The sequence below is a fragment of the Heliangelus exortis genome, chromosome 1 (genome assembly GCF_036169615.1).
Source record: "Heliangelus exortis chromosome 1, bHelExo1.hap1, whole genome shotgun sequence".
NCBI lineage: Eukaryota > Metazoa > Chordata > Aves > Apodiformes > Trochilidae > Heliangelus > Heliangelus exortis.
In genome coordinates, this window is record NC_092422.1 from 166,328,324 (window position 1) to 166,344,553 (window position 16,230).

The 16,230-nt window shown below is 38.0% G+C and overlaps 1 protein-coding gene across 1 annotated transcript in view; it reads left to right on the forward strand.

Moving 5' to 3' along the window:
- The window catches only part of LRIG3 (leucine rich repeats and immunoglobulin like domains 3), a 43,073-nt gene that overhangs the window by 24,812 nt on the left and 2,031 nt on the right, over window positions 1–16,230 (forward strand). The window contains exons 7-18 of the mRNA XM_071733520.1: window positions 379–522; window positions 950–1,093; window positions 2,424–2,504; window positions 3,154–3,225; window positions 3,686–3,757; window positions 6,249–6,412; window positions 9,779–10,099; window positions 10,643–10,924; window positions 12,133–12,585; window positions 12,799–12,957; window positions 14,055–14,198; window positions 14,288–14,563. Of these exons, the coding sequence (XP_071589621.1) occupies window positions 379–522; window positions 950–1,093; window positions 2,424–2,504; window positions 3,154–3,225; window positions 3,686–3,757; window positions 6,249–6,412; window positions 9,779–10,099; window positions 10,643–10,924; window positions 12,133–12,585; window positions 12,799–12,957; window positions 14,055–14,198; window positions 14,288–14,563 (2,312 nt within the window). The remainder of the gene's footprint in view (window positions 1–378; window positions 523–949; window positions 1,094–2,423; window positions 2,505–3,153; window positions 3,226–3,685; window positions 3,758–6,248; window positions 6,413–9,778; window positions 10,100–10,642; window positions 10,925–12,132; window positions 12,586–12,798; window positions 12,958–14,054; window positions 14,199–14,287; window positions 14,564–16,230) is intronic.

Genomic DNA, 16,230 nt, shown 5'->3' on the forward strand with positions numbered 1-16,230 from the left:
TGAGTGCCACATCCAGTCTCTTTTTAAATGTCTCTAGGGATGGAGAATCCACCACCTCACCGGGCAGTCCATTCCATTTGCTCGTATACTTTTCTGATAGCATATGAAGTAGAATTGCACAAAATTAATGGAACTGACCAATAAAATTTAAAGATATTTTTGAATTAAATTGCTCTAGTGTGGTTCAAAAAGCAGCAAGTAGCCATTGGTGAACATATAGGACAGAACATTTCTGAATGCATGCATACAGTTCTAAAATGTAAATAGAGGCTGCAGCTAACTAGCTGGTGTAGTGAAGGCAGATGTAGACCTGTAGCAAAGTACACATGCCACTGAGTGAACCTTATGGGTTTTTTTTCTGTTTGTGTTTGTTTGTAGGCAGCTGGACCATAACAACTTAACAGAAGTAACCAAAGGTTGGCTTTATGGGTTGCTGATGCTGCAGCAACTCCACCTCAGCCAAAATGCCATCAGCAGGATCAGTCCTGATGCCTGGGAATTTTGCCAGAAACTCAGTGAGCTGTGAGTAGCTTTTATTCTATTCCAGTTTCGAAAGCCGGGTACGTGCCAAACCATGAGCTTCTTACCACTGATCTGTGAACTTTTCATAACAAAGTTTCCAAGGTGACAAAAACTTTTTTATATGCGAGACAGCTATATTTTGGTTAAGAAGTTGAAGGCAAGTGTGACTACTTCATTTTGCTGTGGCACTTGTACTAAAGCTGTAACACGGTCATTTTCAAATGACAGAAATTAATTCTGCAGTAATTTGTAAATTGTCAGAAATGAGACAGGCTGTGTGGTCATAAATGGTGTAATAGGTTTTGTGATAGTTGTAAGGGAAAAATCTTTCTCCCCCCCCCCCCCCCCTGAAAATTCACCTGGGTTGAACCAAATAATAAGCACTGCAGATTAAACATTAAATCATGTTTTTTCCTTGAATTTGCAGAGATTTGACGTTCAATCACTTAGCAAGGTTAGATGATTCAAGCTTCGTTGGTTTAAGTGTACTGGTTGGACTGTATATTGGAAACAACAAAGTAAATTACATTGCTGATTGTGCCTTCCGGGGACTTTCCAGTCTACAGACTTTGTAAGTTGACAAACTCAGTTTTTAAGGTCAAAAACCTTAAGAAAAACCCTCAGTGTTTATAGATTTTTTTTTTTTTTCTTATGAAATATACAAGAACCTTTTGTTAACTTTCCCAGTTCAGCAAATGTTTCTCTTATGGTAGGATTTTTTTTCAGAAAAGCTGACAGAGGGAGGATGTCCTGTTTTATTAAGTCTGTGTACAGTGAATAGTGGTAATTATGATACAAGCTTCCAGTGGCATTATTATGGGAAAAGCATGTCTTTATTCAAAGACAGCAAGCTCCAGTGCTACCCACAGCTTTAGGGACCTCTATCACAGTTCTGTGCTAGCTGAATCAACATTTTCCTTCATGTTAGAAATAAGACAAAACTCCAAATATGTGTATTTTTATGGATGCAGATGCTTGTCGTGACTGGCAATTGCTTTAAGCATTTGAGCATTTTTTGAAATAACATTTCTTAAAAGAAGGGGATGAAAGAAGTAAACTAATCTAAATACATATTGCTTCATTGAAATCTTCCAGTTGTGTACCGTTGACCCATCTGTTAACCACATGAATGAAATGTTTGCCTTTAGCTCTAGGCTTTAAAAAAGGTGCTTGTACTTCACTTTCAGGATTTTGCTCACATGTTCACACATCGTGCATCTAGCAAAGTCAGAATTCAGAGAGGTGTATGCTGGGTTATTCAAGTTTACAGAGATCTAGATCATAGAGGAAGATCCTCTTGAGAGTTGTCTAGGAATTAAGTGTCAGACTTTTCCTCCTAGATATTTTTCTTCTCCTCTAGCCCTGCCTGCCCTGTTGATTCTGTGCTGACACATCATTCTTTTCACAGATCTCATCACTTTATTCTTCACAGATAATTAAGCTAGTGTTACTGATGTTGTAGGATGTAAAAAAGATTCATTTATTAATAAATCTCTATGATCTCTGTGTGTTAATATTATGAACTTACAAAAGCATGAGTGTATTTTGTTTCAAAGGGGCAAGAGACAATTCCTTCCTTTCCTATTACATTCCTTCCTTAAGTCCTGTGTCTAAATACCCCTTTAGAGGAATATGGTTTTGTTTTCTAATGATTCTTAAAATTGTTGGGCTTGGCTTCTTAATTATCAGTGGAAAAAATACCAGTAAACTTTAAAGTCTTTTAGCAAAAATTGAAATTAAATAGGTAACCAGGAAAATCTTTTCTTAAAAAAAGAAACAAGCAAAACCCCAAACAACAAAAAGCAACATTCCAAAAAGCTGTTTTAGAAATTGTTTTAAATAATACATGCTCTTGAGGATGTATTTTGTTGTGGTTTGATTTCCTGTTGTCTTTTAAACAGGGATCTGAAAAACAATGAAATATCATGGACTATTGAAGATATGAATGGTGCCTTTTCTGGCTTAGATAAACTTCGGAATCTGTGAGTATTGCTGCAATACTTATGTCATCATTCCTTTAAAAAAAAATTTTAGTTGATGTGTATATCAAGGGACAAGCCCCCAAAATGATGATTTATTTTCTGTAGCTGAGATGGTTTTTCTTTCTCCCTTACCATTTTGTTCTTTATAAAATGTTATTTTTCTACAAAAGAAATTCCATATTTTAAAATCAAACTAATCTGAAATATTTTAAGTATTACTGCTGTTTATGGGAACATTTCTTTAAGAATGAAGGTTTCCCATAATAGGAAGTAATAAATGAATTATATGCCAGTGGCAGAGTGACAAGTATAGGCTTTGACCAAGTAATGCAGCATCCAATGGAAGTGGCTTCTTTGCACTGAAATTTTCAAATGCAAATCTATGAAATAAAAAGATGTTTATTTGAATACATTTATAAAAATCCACTGAACTGTATACATAAAATATCTTCTAAAAAAGCGTTAAACATAGATGTTACTCTGGGGGGAATAAATTAGAATCTTTTAGAGGTAAGACACTTTACTGCATTGGAAAGGCTGAATGGCTAATATTTGCAGATTAGACATAAATGCCAAAAATGCAATTGTTCAGCTCAAAAATGCTTCCGTTTAGTTGCATATTTTCTGCATCATGTATTTACATTTTCAGGATGCTCCAAGGCAACAGGATTAGATCCATTACAAAGAAAGCATTTTCTGGTTTGGATGCACTCGAACACCTGTAAGTAGTATAAATTCACATTTAATCCAACACTGGAAAAAATTAGTTTCTATAATAATTGAAATAAATGTAGGACTAATAAATTTTACTTATGACTTCTAATGAACTAATGAAATACACTTACCTTCATTGATACTGGGATCTTGAGAAGGTTCTTTGGGGGTTGGACTCAATGATCTTTCAAGGTCCCTTGCAACCCCTAACATTGTTGATTATCTAACATTCTGTGTTTCTTGTGTTTTGGAGTTAAGCTGAATATGAATTTTAAAATTAATGGGGAAAGTGTTAAGTATTAGGCATGCTGTGAAACTCCTTCATCCTGTTTCTTTACTTCTTGAGCTATAGAGGATCCTTTGCATATTGCTAAGGTAGAAGACTCTTCCTTGAGTCTTATATTCATTCTGTTCAAAAATTTACTCTTTCCTCCTCTAATATTACTTTTCTTTTTTTCTTTTCCTAGAGATCTAAGTAACAATGCAATTATGTCAGTTCAAGGAAATGCATTTTCACAAATGAAGAAACTCAAAGAATTGTAAGTTTCTATCTAAAGATATCACCTGAATTAAATGCATATATATAACCATATAAATGAAAACCTTGTAAGATGTTCCCTGATGCAGTGATAGACTCCCACTGTAATCTCTGAAGTAATGTAAAAAGGGTATGTCAGTGTTTTGGGTTTTTTGTTATTTTTCATATGATGACTGTATTTAAGATAGAGAGTATAGGATAAGAGGTGTTCATTTTCTGCTACATTTGGTGTCTAGAATCCTTATTTTATATTGGCTGATCTCTAATAGGTATTAGATGAGGGAGACTTTGATGTAATGTGCTATAAGATCAGCAGTGCTATCGCTGAGCTAAAACTTACTGGACCAGTGAAATGCAGTGCTGTAATTCTTTTGTAAAGACCTGGTTGTCAGTACTTGTAATTTGGTTCTTCTATCCTGTAGTAGCAAAGGTGCAGTTTCTTTACTGAAGTCATGAAGCGGTCACTGGGAAGAATGTATTCTTCTAGACAGTTTTTGGGGCTTTTTGTCCTCTTTTTCTGTTGATCAGGGTCACTGTCCCCTGTGTTTGGAGCACAGCTAATTCTCTTCTTGCATACATCTTGTGTCTCCTCTATTCATATCAGCCTTCTCTAGCTAGGTCTATTGTCCCGAGATGCTCTGTGCACAATCTGTCAACAAACTAAAGAATAATAAAAAGATGCAGCTCTCATTATGAGCAGAAGCTTTCTGAAGCTTTTAATTTGTGTTCTCCAGATTTGTATCAAGTATCACCCTAGCAGCTGGCTCTGTACTTCATTTTATGGTGTTAGTCCATGTTGAGTGCCACAGAGAAAGTAACAAGGAGCCCTGTCTACTGAATAAAATCATTAAACAGCTCAGGTTGGAAGGGATCTCAAAAAGTTATCTGGTCCAAGCTTTCAGGCAAAAGGGAGTTTAGCATGCTGGATAATCAAATCTGTCCAGTTTTTTCTTGAAAACCTTCAGTGCTGGGGGCTCCACCATGTCCCTGGGGAGGTTATTTCAGCGTATGATCCTTCACACAGTAAAGGATTTCTTTCTTTTACCTAGGCAATAGTTGGTTCATTCGAAGTTCAGTTTTGTTACCAATATCTTGGCATAGCTGCAGCTGCTCTAGAAAACAGCAGCCATGCTTCTACCCATTGCCAGGTGTTTTCTGCCTTTCCTCTTCCTTGAGTTGGATCTGCTGGTATTGCTTGATCAGTTTGCAGAAGTCAGTCAGCCAGCTGCAGGGCAAATGCTACATTTGGCACAAGAGAAGCTGTGGGACCACAGTGCCAACAATTAGGGAATGATACAGATGATTGCAGTAGTGATCAGATGTGATGGAATAACAGGTTAATAATGCTCCAGGATGCTACAGATACCAGACAAGATACCAGACACTGAACATTTCAATGAAATAAGTGTTCAAGATTTGTTGGTTTTTTAAATTTTTTTTATTTTCTTGAGACTCTTGGTAGGCATCCATTATGTCTGAGAAAGATAAAGTGAGGTTTTTTTAGTTTAAATTCCCATCTAGTAATTTTATTTTGAGGCCTCTTGAGAGTAAATCTAAAAATAATATGACAGGCACCCACTGCATCACAGCAAAAAATGCTGTACTTTTTCTGCCTCATAAGAGTAACAAGAATGCTGCTAGAACTTCAGTGGAGGAAACCCTATTTCATCTCAACGTAAACTGGTAAGCTGGCATCCTTAGGTTTCATCCATTCAGTGTTAGTGTGAAAAAAAGAGCACAGAGATGCTCTTCCCTTTCTTAAAAAAAAAAATAAAAATCAAGAATCGCTATGTCTTCATTTATCTTTAAAGCTATTTCACTCCCTGGAATCATGAGTTATTTTTGCTTTTCTACCAAAAACAGATAAGATTGGAAGAGAGGAACTGTATTACTGTGTTTTTTAAGGGTGATTCTTTAAGCCAAAACTGAGAACTCTTCCTATTTCCATGATTCTAAAAGCTTCACAGGGTATCTCTTTGCTTTGGTATTTTTTCCCCCCTGTGAATGTAGCTATTCACATAGGTCAGGTAAGCAGATAACCAGTTCTGCACTTGCTATTTCAGCACTTGACTATTCTTATCTTCTCACTCCCCTTTTTAGATGCCTTCCCCAAGATACATTTGGGCTGAAATGGGAATGAAATTGTCTCAGAATTTTTTGATGTTATCTTCCAGACCTCCCTTCTGGACTGTTTTCCTACACGCCCACTCTCTGTGTCCTACTCCTGACTGTAGTTTTGTAATGAAGAAACTAGGAACATGCTTGACTGCCTATACTCATATTCATTATCAGAAGCTCAGGGTTCAGGATAACATCCACTTTGTAGAATGTAGGGGTCGTGACATCATATGTCACCACATCTGAGCTAAATAACATTGCTGTCTTTCTCTTATGATATATTTATTTAGCCTAAAAATTTATTGTTGTTGCTGACACATGCTCATATTGATCTCTTGATCAAACAGGCTTTGAATGTAATTGCTTTTTCTTAGGTACTTAAACACATCAAGTCTCTTGTGCGACTGCCAGCTGAAATGGCTACCACAGTGGATGTCAGAAAATAACTTTCAGAGCTTTGTAAATGCCAGCTGTGCCCACCCGCAGCTGCTAAAAGGGAGAAGTATTTTTGCTGTCAGCCTGGATGGGTTTGTCTGTGGTAAGTATAGCTTCTATTCCTCATTCCATAGCATGAATTTTGCTGAATGCATTGGGTTTTGTTGTTGTTTCTTTAATATGTTTTGACTTCTCTGATAAAATAGAGAGCATTTAATATTTGTTGACAGTTCTTTCTCTGTTCCCAAATGGTGGTGTAGATGCTCAAAGATTGTGGCTTTGTGTGATATGAGGAGTGTTTTCTGACTTTTATTTCAGGTACAGCTTGCTTCCATAGTACATAGCATAGCATGCAAGGGGCAAAGCCCAGTAGTTTGTGGTGGCATGTGTGTTTATTTAAAAGATAGATATTGTTTAGATAATTCATCACAAGTGAGATGTTTTGTCAAACTTAAGATGCAATTTTTTGTTATGATTATTTGTAAATTATTTTCATACTACTTCAGTCTTGAAGTTACTCCAGAGCTGAGAAAACATGAGGGCAAACCAGCCATACTGGACTCAGCTCTGGCCTTTTTTATGCGTGCTTGTTGTCAACTTGAAAATTATTTGGACCATGTAAGTTGTTGTCTGTATATAAACTGTACCTTAAAACACCTGATTGCCATACTTCTGCTATTGGCATTTTAAATTTAAGTTTGCCACAGTAAATGCTGGAAGAATACTGAGACCTGAGAACTTGAAGAGATAGCATCCACCTAAAAAAATGAAATTTCTCTGTGTTTAGTATTCATTATCACCTATATGTTATGCTCTCTATTTAAAGCAGAGTAAATCTAAGCACTTAAGGGTGTGTTTGAGTACTCGAATATATCAAGTGGGAACTTTGAAAATATTAGGAAATTAAAAGCTCACTGGATTTTAGTATTTTTGTTGTATATATTTTATTTTTCTTGCTATGGAAAATTATATTCTTTGGAGATAAAGCAGTAAACATTTGTCTTAGTGACTTTCCTCTCATGGCAAACACGACTGCTTAATTTTAACAGTCAAATGTGTAATTTGTTAATGTTAAGTAATGAGTGAATAGGGTATAATATAGCTACTGCTGAAAAAGAGAAGCTGACACAAGTGCAGGAAATTACAGATTACTCAATAGTTTCTGTAGTATATATGAAGTAGACGTCCTTATTTATGAGAAACTCATTCTGGCAAGACATTAAATTAAGGGATTTAAATATATATCTTTTTTTCCTAAGCCACAGGGGATCATGATCCTTCTTTTAGCTGCTGAATGCCATTTTTAATGAATTCATTTCAAAATCTTAAAGATATAATAGCAAAAAGGAATGTACTAAGATTAAGTTGTTAGTTCTCTTACATAAAGTAGTTGTTATGCCAAAGTAACTAGAATCTTAATAACAATGAGTGTTTTACTGTTTATTAAGTCTTGAGAGTGTGCCCTCATCATTAGATGTTTGGGCATACACAGTTTTTCTTAGAAGTTTACAGTGGTTGCTTTTGCTTTTGCAGAATTTTCAAGAGAAGTGTGTCCCATCTGAAATAAAAATAAATAATCTGTTATGTATAATTTGTCTGAGTAGATACATTGGCCAAATCATGCCAAGTTAGATTTTTTTAAAAGAGCTGTGAGATAGGTTGCAGTCATCCTAGATTTATAAGAGGAAGGCATGTCTTAGGCAAGGTTTCCTTATCTGTGAAACTTAGAAAAAAAAAAAAAATAGAAAATCTGTGTAAATTGTGCTTGCTAAGATCATGTCTTTCAAACTGAAACAGATTGAGACATTTCTGTACTAATGATAACAATGGAAAAAAAAGATAATAGACGCTTTACTATTATTTATGTTGAGTTAATACAGAGATGCTAAAAGAGTACCATCTAGGCAATGAATAGTTTATTTTCTATTAAACAGTAGTCAAGTGGCTTCTATAGAATGAGAAGTATATTTCTCAGAAACAGTCTTTGTATGTGTTTATGTATCTGTGTGTGTATATATATGTATGTTTCTGTGAAACATGCATGCAAATACAGTCCCTAATTATTCTGTTCAGACAAAACACAGTGCCAGCCTTATCCTAGAGTGTTCTATATTCTGTAGTATCTTCTTTGAGTGACCATTTCATCCCAAGCTTCCTGCAAAATAACTTAAATACTCAAATATTTTACTATCCCATTTATAGTAAAACGAAACTGGAATGAAGTATATTCTATCTTTTCACAAGTCTAATTTAAGTATTTTAAATCTTTTGCTTCATTTGGCTTTGCACAGGGCTAACTATCCACATAATTTGCAAATGGTGTAGTTTTTCATGGAGGAACAATGATCTGAAGCGTGAAAAAGTTTTCTTGGGAGATTCTTAAGGCTGATTCTTAGAGTCCCAGACTGAGAAATCCATGTTGCCCTCTCACCAGAGCACAGCTCCAGACTTGAAAGTGTCTTGCAGACAACTCAGGTTCAGGCTGTATGCACATCCCTTTTTCTTTTGTAACATGCAATGGAGAGATTCTTCACAGGAATTACACTTTGATGCTGGTATATTGTTCCCAAAGAGATGAGACAAGGAGGCAAAGGGGCTAAGTAAAACCATCACTCTGCACTTCAGGAAGGGTCTGCAGTAAGAAGTTGGGGCCCAGGGTGTTTCGTGCTGTGCTTGTCAAGTTTGGGCCTGTGTCTTTCTCAGGAGATAGGAGATGTTTTTTATAGGAAAGTTGGGAATATACTAAGGCTTTTGCTTTTGGGAGTTATTTAATCAATAACTCCTTTTTTACATACAGGGTACATGCAATTGGCAGAGCATTCAAAACTCACAAAATGGTAATTTTCAGGTAACTTTCCAATAGCAAAGGGATCTCCAGAAACTAATGTCTTGAAATTGTGTGCTTCCTGGCATAAGGGATTTTCAGCACTGCTGTGTTTTAAGGTGGATCAAACAGCCACAAATCTCTGGAACAATGACTTTTGTACATGTTTTGGGGATATTTGGGGGGCTTTAAAGGAAACCCACCACTTTAACTTGCAGTTTCTGATGGCAGAAGAACTATGCTTTCAGTAAAGAAAAACCTCACAGCAGCCTGAGGTGTTGTAAAGATGAAGGGCAGGCTTCATGAGGAACATTCAGGATAGTTTATGGATGTCAGGAGGTAGTTCTCTCCTCTTTAGTGCTGGTCTTGAGCAAACTGTGCACACAATCTGCTTTTAAACATGCTTTCTCTTCAATAAAAGATTACTTGGCAGAATAAACTCATAAATATGGCATTTTTAAATGCCTTAAGGCAAGCAAAACTTAAAATGAAAACATGGCATACCCATTTTATTAATACTTAACTGGCTCTTCTTTCAAACCTGTAAAACAAGGCTTACAAGCTCTTTCTAAAAAGTCCTTGGGCCTCACGTATATACATTTTTTTTTCTCTTCCTCTTTGTTACTTTTTCTTCCTTTTGTGCAGATGATTTTCCTAAACCACAGATCACTGTCCAGCCAGAAACCCAGTCAGCAATCAAAGGCACCAATTTGAGTTTTGTGTGTTCGGCAGCCAGCAGCAGTGATTCCCCAATGACTTTTGCATGGAAGAAAGACAATGAATTGCTGCAAGATGCTGAAATGGAGAATTATGCACACCTCAGGGCACAGGGAGGTGAAGTAATGGAGTACACCACCATCCTGCGACTGCGCAATGTGGAGTTCAGTAATGAGGGGAAATACCAGTGTGTTATTTCAAATCATTTTGGTTCATCCTACTCTGTCAAAGCCAAACTTACAGTAAACAGTAAGTATTTTACTTCTTCCTTGTGGACTTGAAGTAGAGTGATTTTCATCAAGATTTATAAACAGAGTTTTTCCATTCTCATCATCTATGTCTTTTAGAAGATCCCTTCATAAGCTGAGAGTATTTCTTAACATGTGTCTAGTTCTGTGGTCCCTGTTCATTTTTATATCTGTCCCCCTTTGGCCAGTGTATATATAGCATGGGAAAAAATTAAAAACAGACCCAGTTCATAGTAACTCTGACAAAATCTATGTAACAACCTGGGAAAAGATTAGTCTTTTCTTCACAAGTGAGTGTATACTCTGTTTCAAGCTATTATGGAAATGTCATGTAGGAGGCTGTTAGCAGAAACGAGATTTTGATCTAGGCAGTCTCACATATTTCACAGCTTCCGTCGTTTCTCTTTATTTGATACTGATAAATTTAGGTTGTATGCTTCTTCATTTTTAGGACCAAGAATTGTATTAAAAATATGCTGTCTGTGGGGGAAAAAAAAAAAGTATGCTTCATTTATTTCTTTTGGTGTCACTTACTTTCCTTTAGTGCTGCCTTCATTTACGAAGATCCCCATGGATTTAACCATTCGTGCTGGGGCAATGGCACGTTTGGAATGTGCTGCAGTCGGGCATCCTGTCCCACAGATTGCTTGGCAGAAAGATGGTGGAACAGATTTTCCTGCAGCACGCAAGAGGCGCATGCATGTGATGCCTGAAGATGATGTATTCTTTATTGTTGATGTCAAGATAGAGGACACAGGTGTTTACAGCTGTACAGCTCAAAACACTGCTGGAAGCATTTCAGCTAATGCCACGTTAACAGTACTAGGTAAGACATTGGCAATCCTTGATGACATAGTTTCCTTGAGTACAACTATTGCTGAGCAATTTTAAAATCATAGAATCTTAGAATGGTTTGGGTTGGAATGGATCTTAAAGGTCATCTACTTCCAACCCCACTGTATGGGCAGGGACACCTTCCATTAGACCAGGTTTCTCAAAGCCCCACCCAACTTGGCCATGAACACTGTCAGTGCTGAGGCATCCACAGTTTCCCTGGGTGATTTTTTTTCCAACATCTCACCATGCTCATTGTGAAGAATTTCTTCTAATGTGTAACCTAAATCTACCCTCTTCCAGTTTGAACCATTCACCCACATTGCTACATGCCCTTTAAAAAAGTCTCTCCACAGCTTTCCTGTCGTCCCCTTTCAGGTACTGGAAGTCTGCTGTAAGGTGTCCCTGGAAGCTTTTCTTCTACAGGCTGTTCTCTACAACTTTCTCAGCCTCTCTTCATAGGAGATATCCAAAATGTGTGCCTTGCTTTCTCTCCATAATGTCAAACTCTTACCAAAATATTAATTTCCAGTCTTGCCTCCATCAACACTGGTTTTGATACAATCACTTTGCTTCTCCTCAGAAATTACTGATTTTGAACCCAATGATTCTTCTTTGCAACATCTAGTTGAAAGATAAATCGTCTTCAGGGCACCTTCCTCCTCCTTATCTAGCTTTTGCTACACCTCTGAAATCATTGGCTTATAGAAATAAAAATATTGTAATTTGTATTGGCACATACAGATTAGAAATATGTGGCCCAGCACACAATCACTATTATGATGAAAATTAGTAAATTTTAGTGTTGTTTTTCAGTGTGTGCATTATGTCTGTTATGCAGGGGGGAAGAAAGGGGGCTGCTACTTTTGTTTAGAAACGGGAGATTTTGTTTAACTTTGAATTTCCTGATGTTTTATTAACCATTTTTAATCTAGTTGCCTGCAATCTTAATCATGTATGATTTGGCCTTTTTACTGTCTGAGGTAATCAAGCATATAGGTCTGTCTGATCAATTGGCAAGTAATCTGTAGGCTCCAAGTTCAAATACCTTGAATGTGTTTTCTCTGAGAATGAGAGTAAGCTTCATTAGGCCTTACTGATGTATTTAATTTAGCTTTTCCTCATGAACTATGTAGGAAAGGGACATGTTCCCATTCTTGCAAGGTCATGTAGAATATAAAGCTTATGCTTCCTTTCCAGAAACTCCATCATTTTTGCGGCCTTTGCTGGATCGAACTGTAACGAAAGGTGAAACTGCTGTCTTGCAGTGTATTGCTGGGGGCAGCCCTCCACCCCGATTGAACTGGACTAAGGATGACAGCCCTCTCGTGGTAACAGAAAGACATTTCTTTGCTGCAGGCAATCAGTTGCTAATTATTGTGGATACAGATGTAGAAGATGCTGGGAAATACACTTGTGAAATGTCTAATACACTTGGAACAGAACGAGGCAACATCCGTCTTAATGTAATTCCTACACCCACCTGTGATTCCCCTCAAAACATTGCCCCATCACTTGATGATGATGGATGGGCCACAGTTGGCATCGTGATCATAGCTGTGGTTTGCTGTGTGGTGGGCACTTCCTTGGTGTGGGTGGTCATCATCTACCACACCAGAAGAAGAAATGAAGATTGCAGCATCACAAATACAGGTGCGTAAACTGAAAACTTGCCTCGGAAAGGAGAAAATAAAAGTTTGTGGTTGCTTTGCAATGACCTTATTGTAGGAACATTTGTGTGCTTTGACTCAGTGTCAGACGAGTGAATTACTTGTTACCTTCAGCACTTTGCTGACAAGTTTAAAAATGCTCCTACAAACTCTGAAGTGTGCTGATGGCTTTTGTGTGTGCTTTCCTTCCGCACAGATGAAACAAATTTGCCTGCTGACATTCCAAGCTACCTGTCATCCCAGGGGACACTGGCTGAGAGGCAGGATGGATATGGTTCATCAGAAAATGGCAGTCATCATCAGTTCCTCACATCTTCTGTAGGAGGGTATTTCTTGCAGCAGAAGGACAGTAATGGTAGGTGTAAAATGCTAAGCAGGTATTCCATGTTGTTTGAGCAGTTGCAGTTTGGCTATTTTTTTCTAACTAACAGAAATAACACTGTAGAGACATCTTCACTGAAGTTTAAAAGAAGGTGTGAAGTTTATTGCTTGGGATTGCTTCAGCAAGATAATAACAGAAGCTTGGTTCTGTTGATACAAGTGATTTGCTTTGCTTAAATCATGAAGTTTTTCTCTAGTCTCCCAGGTAAATTTAACTTGATGATCACATTTCCAAAACAAGAGCATTCAAAAGAAATTACAACAGCATGTCTTCTTCTGTTGCAGCTTGGAAAGGTTTTTAATGGAATGTAGGGATGGGTGGTAGTGCCATTGTAAATTTAGTATAATAAAACTGATTAAACTTTCCTGTTGGAAAAGTCATTAGGGTCTGAGTCAATAGAAGATTTAAGGTGATTGCAATTTAAAAGCTGCTGTCCTTAATATTTATATAACTGGTCCCTGAGAATTGAGAACATACCTGGGTTAGGGAGGAAAAGGAACCCTGCTCTTGCTGGAAGGGATTTGGGGTTGAGATGCAGTCAGGATTTGGGGCAGGTGGGAATGGAGCTGTGGTGAGATTTGTTCTGCAATGCTAGGGTAGTGACAGGAGCAGCCTCTTTGTGGAGCAAGAGCCAAAGACTGTATCCACAGCTTTTAGGAACTATTGAGCTGAAAGTCTCAGTGTAGCTGTTAAAGCAGCCCGTGAATCCCTCAGATTCTTCCACAAGGGACTTTCTCTTTGGAGCACTCTGTGCTCCAAAAGATGTCTGCATGACATCATCAACTTGGTTTCCAGTGCTTTGAAGGAAGGATCTGGCTCTGATCCCCGTGGTTGGGTTTGTTCTGTTATCCAGGGACATACAATGGTGCACAGTGTGACACATTCTCTGTCAAGCTAATTTGTTGGAACAGTTGCTAGAATTAAGAGTTCTCATCAAAAGGTTAGGTTAAACTTGAGCTCTAAGTTGAATGGAACAGATGGAGTTCTTAACAGAACAAAACTTACTCAAGAAACTATAAGCTGAAGTTTAAGAAAAGCCCATACACTGACACATCAGTTTTATTTTTAAGGCATTTGCCATCTAGATAACAGCAGTGAAACAGACTTGGAGGGTGCTGCAGATCCATTCCTGTGTCACTATCTTGGGACTTCAGGGACATTGTATCTGAAAGGAAACACATATGGCTCTGAGGCCTTTGAAGCATACAGCTCAAGTAAGTTGAGGGGAAAGGGTTGCTTTTTAGTCCTAATTTGATCTCTTGCTGAGATGATTTTCTATAATGACAATTTTAACTTTCTTTAGGTTGTAGCCCTGACCAAAGAACAGCATGCCTGGACCCTTATGAGTCTGGATATTTGAAGAAAAAGGAATGCTGTCAATATGCTCCTTCACTGGAAGATCCTTTTGACCAGTGTGTTGGCATTATTGGGATGCAGGCTACAAGCAGCAAATTGATTAACTCCATTTATACTCAAAATGAAGGAAATGCACTAAAAAGCAGAAGTCTGAACTCAGACACATTTGATTTAAACAGGAGTTTGGAACCCTCACCTATTATCAGTAACAGCACTTTTATGGGTATGTTCTACCTATTGGTTTTTATTCAACCTGATGATGTCCTTGCTGTCTCGTTTCCTACTTCCAACACTAAACAAAATTGATTTCTCAGCTCCTTTATTGCACTCTTATAATAGGTAATTTTGTGTAAGTGTTTAAATCCTCACATACCTAGAGTTGTGAAAAAAAAAATTTTGTGCAGTTTTTCATGGACTTCTTTTTGCAAGTATCCATGAATTTGATAAGATAATACAGCATGTGGAAAACCAAATCAGAAAAGAGGAGAGGAAAGGCTGAGGGAAGGCAGTTTGAGAGTTGTCCATGACTTTTGTTCTTGTCTTTCTGGGTTATTTTCCCCCCCTTCTCCTCCCCTGAATAACTTGCAATACTGAAGTATCTATTCTTAAGGCCCTAAAAACTGAACTGTACACATGGGTTTACTCTCTCTGCTGCAGTGCATGAGGACAGATGGATGCCCCAGAACTCGGGGTGCCCTCTGGCTCCTACCAGGTGTTACCCAGGAAATGGGCTTTATCCTATCCAAAGGCAGCAGCTTGGAGCTTAACTAACACACATCAAAGTAGTCCTCAGTATAACTAACGCACATCAAAGTAGTCCTCAGGTCAAAGGTAATAGTCCAGGGAGATGGTTCACTTGTGGATATGTGAGCCCTTTCTGCTTCTAGGGAAACATGACTTCTAAGGACCATTAGATACACTATTCCAAATGTTTGAAATTCAGGAACAGAAAAGTTATTACAGTAAAACTGAGTAATGAGCATATTTAGATTACCAGGAGATCTTAATACCTAATACTTAGATGAAAATCTCATCAGTGGTGTTATTCTTACCTTTTAGATTCCATTAAAATTAGGATATTTACTTAAATACACCTTAGAAAACTTGGGGCATGCCAGAATTCTACCTGTCAGGCAAAAAATGTACAAGGTCCCAGGAGGACTCAGGGCATGCTGGGAGACTTGAAATCCAGTGCATGAGGTTAGAACCCAGTGAGCCCTCTCTGCCCCTCCTTTGTCTTATTTTCTCATAGTGTGCATGACAAAAGAGATCCTGAAGCTTAATTCAGGGTTTACAGATTTGCTCCAGATTGCAGGGAGAGGTGTGGGGAAGGTGGGAAGTTTTGCTTTACCTTTGAATCTCAATAAGTTTTGGGTATTGGTTTGTTTGGTTTTAAGCACACTTGAAGCCACATACTGCTTTCATTCCCATGATATCTGAGCATCAAGTGCATCCCTGGTTCCATGGATTGTCTACTGGCTGGTGTGTCAGCATGGTTGATCAAGGCCTGGGTCTGTTGGCTCTGTGAGACCTGGAGGAATGTGCATCACTGGGCTCTTTGTTCTTAGGGGTAGGGAGGGTGGTACAAGGTCTGAAGCTTTTCCCCTTTGAAAGCCAGATGTTTGGACTGTGAAAATTGCAGATGCCATGACGTCTGGCAGAGGCCCGGGGACTACACACGTTCTCCTGGCTGCCTGCCACTATTGCTTTGGTGGGACTCTGCAGATAGGGCTTTACCACATATCTGCAGCAGAAGGTAGTTCTGCAGGAGATAATGCAACCTTGAGGGCTCATTCCTCTTTCTGCCCTAAAAATTTATGCAGAGCCACTTTTTTTTGTCAGTTTGCTGAGCTACTACCCCACCAAGTTGCATGATCTCTGCCTTTGACA